Below are 1,265 nucleotides of genomic sequence, written 5' to 3'. Positions count from 1 at the left end.
CTCCAACTCCTGAGCTCAAGCGAGTCTCCTGCCTCCGCCTCCCAAGTAGCTGGGACCACAGGTGCCCGCCACAACGCTCGGCTATTTTTTGGTTGCAGCCGTCATTGTTGTTTGGCGGGTCCGGGCTGGGGATTCGACCCGCCACCTCAGGTGTACATGGCTGGCACCCTAGCCGGTTGAGCTATAGGTGCCGAGCCTAAATTAGTAATTTTAACAATTAGTTTCAAGTCAAAACATTATACATTACACTAACTTAATTTTGTTGGTAACAGTACAAATTCTACAAATAAAATAAAGGAATAGTCATTTGGATTAATTCCTAAAATGTTCGAAAAAGTAATTCAACATTTACCTTGTTCTGGGCCGCTGTTCATCTTCAGATTCACTAACTTCTTCACTAACTCCTGATTCCTGAAAATCAGAATCTTCTGAATCTTCACTGCTCACTTGAATTAAAAAAAATTAATTATTAAATGTTTTCAAATAATAACACAATTCATTTAGTTTGCCAATAACTTCATATTAAAATGTAGGACATTATAAAAACATCAGTACTATATATGTGAATGGACATTACATCATATGACTTCAATGGCATCTATAAATATAATTCAAGTATATTCTAAATATAATTATAAAATTATGGTTCTAAATTAAAATGTAAGTATTCAATTGCATATGGATTGACAGCATGAGACTAAATTACTGATTAATAAAATATGCAATTAATTATTAACAGTAAATTAAAGAAAAAGTCTGCCTATTCAAAACTAGCAAAGTAGTCTGGCCAAGACAAAGTAAGATGATTATAGATTCTACTCTCCATGATGACAAGGGAAACTATGGATAAAAAACAAAGAAACAACCTAAGTGCTCTTAATGGGAAACAAGAGGAGGCACAGCAGGGACTGAAATCAAAACTTGAGTAATAACTCCTCTATACTTGGAGAAAGTGGGGCAGCTGTCAGTGCCCTTGGTTATTTTCCTCCTTTGTTTCTTGGCTTTGACTGGAAGGCAGGCTGAATTCTATTAAGTATGCAAAGGGTGCTGAGAGCAAACTGGAAGAAACCCCCTCTTTCTAGACATCCCACTAGGAAAAGGGGGCCCTACGTGTCACTAGAATATGAGGATAATCTTTAATTTTGTTTTTCTTTCTCATTTCTGTACCACTACTGCCATGCTGACAGAGACATATAAAACTCCAGGAGAAAGGCTCAGTACCTGTAGCTTAAGCAGCTAAGGCACCAGCCACACATACCAGAGCT

General features: G+C 37.5%; 1 protein-coding gene across 8 annotated transcripts in view; it reads right to left on the bottom strand.

Annotated features, from left to right (window-relative positions):
- Nucleotides 1–1,265, bottom strand: part of ATRX (ATRX, chromatin remodeler) — a 325,591-nt gene that overhangs the window by 168,331 nt on the left and 155,995 nt on the right. For all 8 annotated transcript variants that reach the window (XM_003800455.3, XM_023519447.1, XM_023519446.1 and 5 more), the window contains one exon: nt 353–446. In XM_003800455.3, coding sequence (XP_003800503.1) covers nt 353–446 — 94 coding nt within the window. The remainder of the gene's footprint in view (nt 1–352; nt 447–1,265) is intronic.

The sequence above is a fragment of the Otolemur garnettii genome, unplaced genomic scaffold (genome assembly GCF_000181295.1).
Source record: "Otolemur garnettii isolate 467f Iridium unplaced genomic scaffold, OtoGar3 scaffold00175, whole genome shotgun sequence".
In the NCBI taxonomy this organism is placed as follows: domain Eukaryota; kingdom Metazoa; phylum Chordata; class Mammalia; order Primates; family Galagidae; genus Otolemur; species Otolemur garnettii.
Note: the sequence above shows the minus strand (reverse complement) of the source record. Positions and strands in the feature narration are given on the sequence as shown.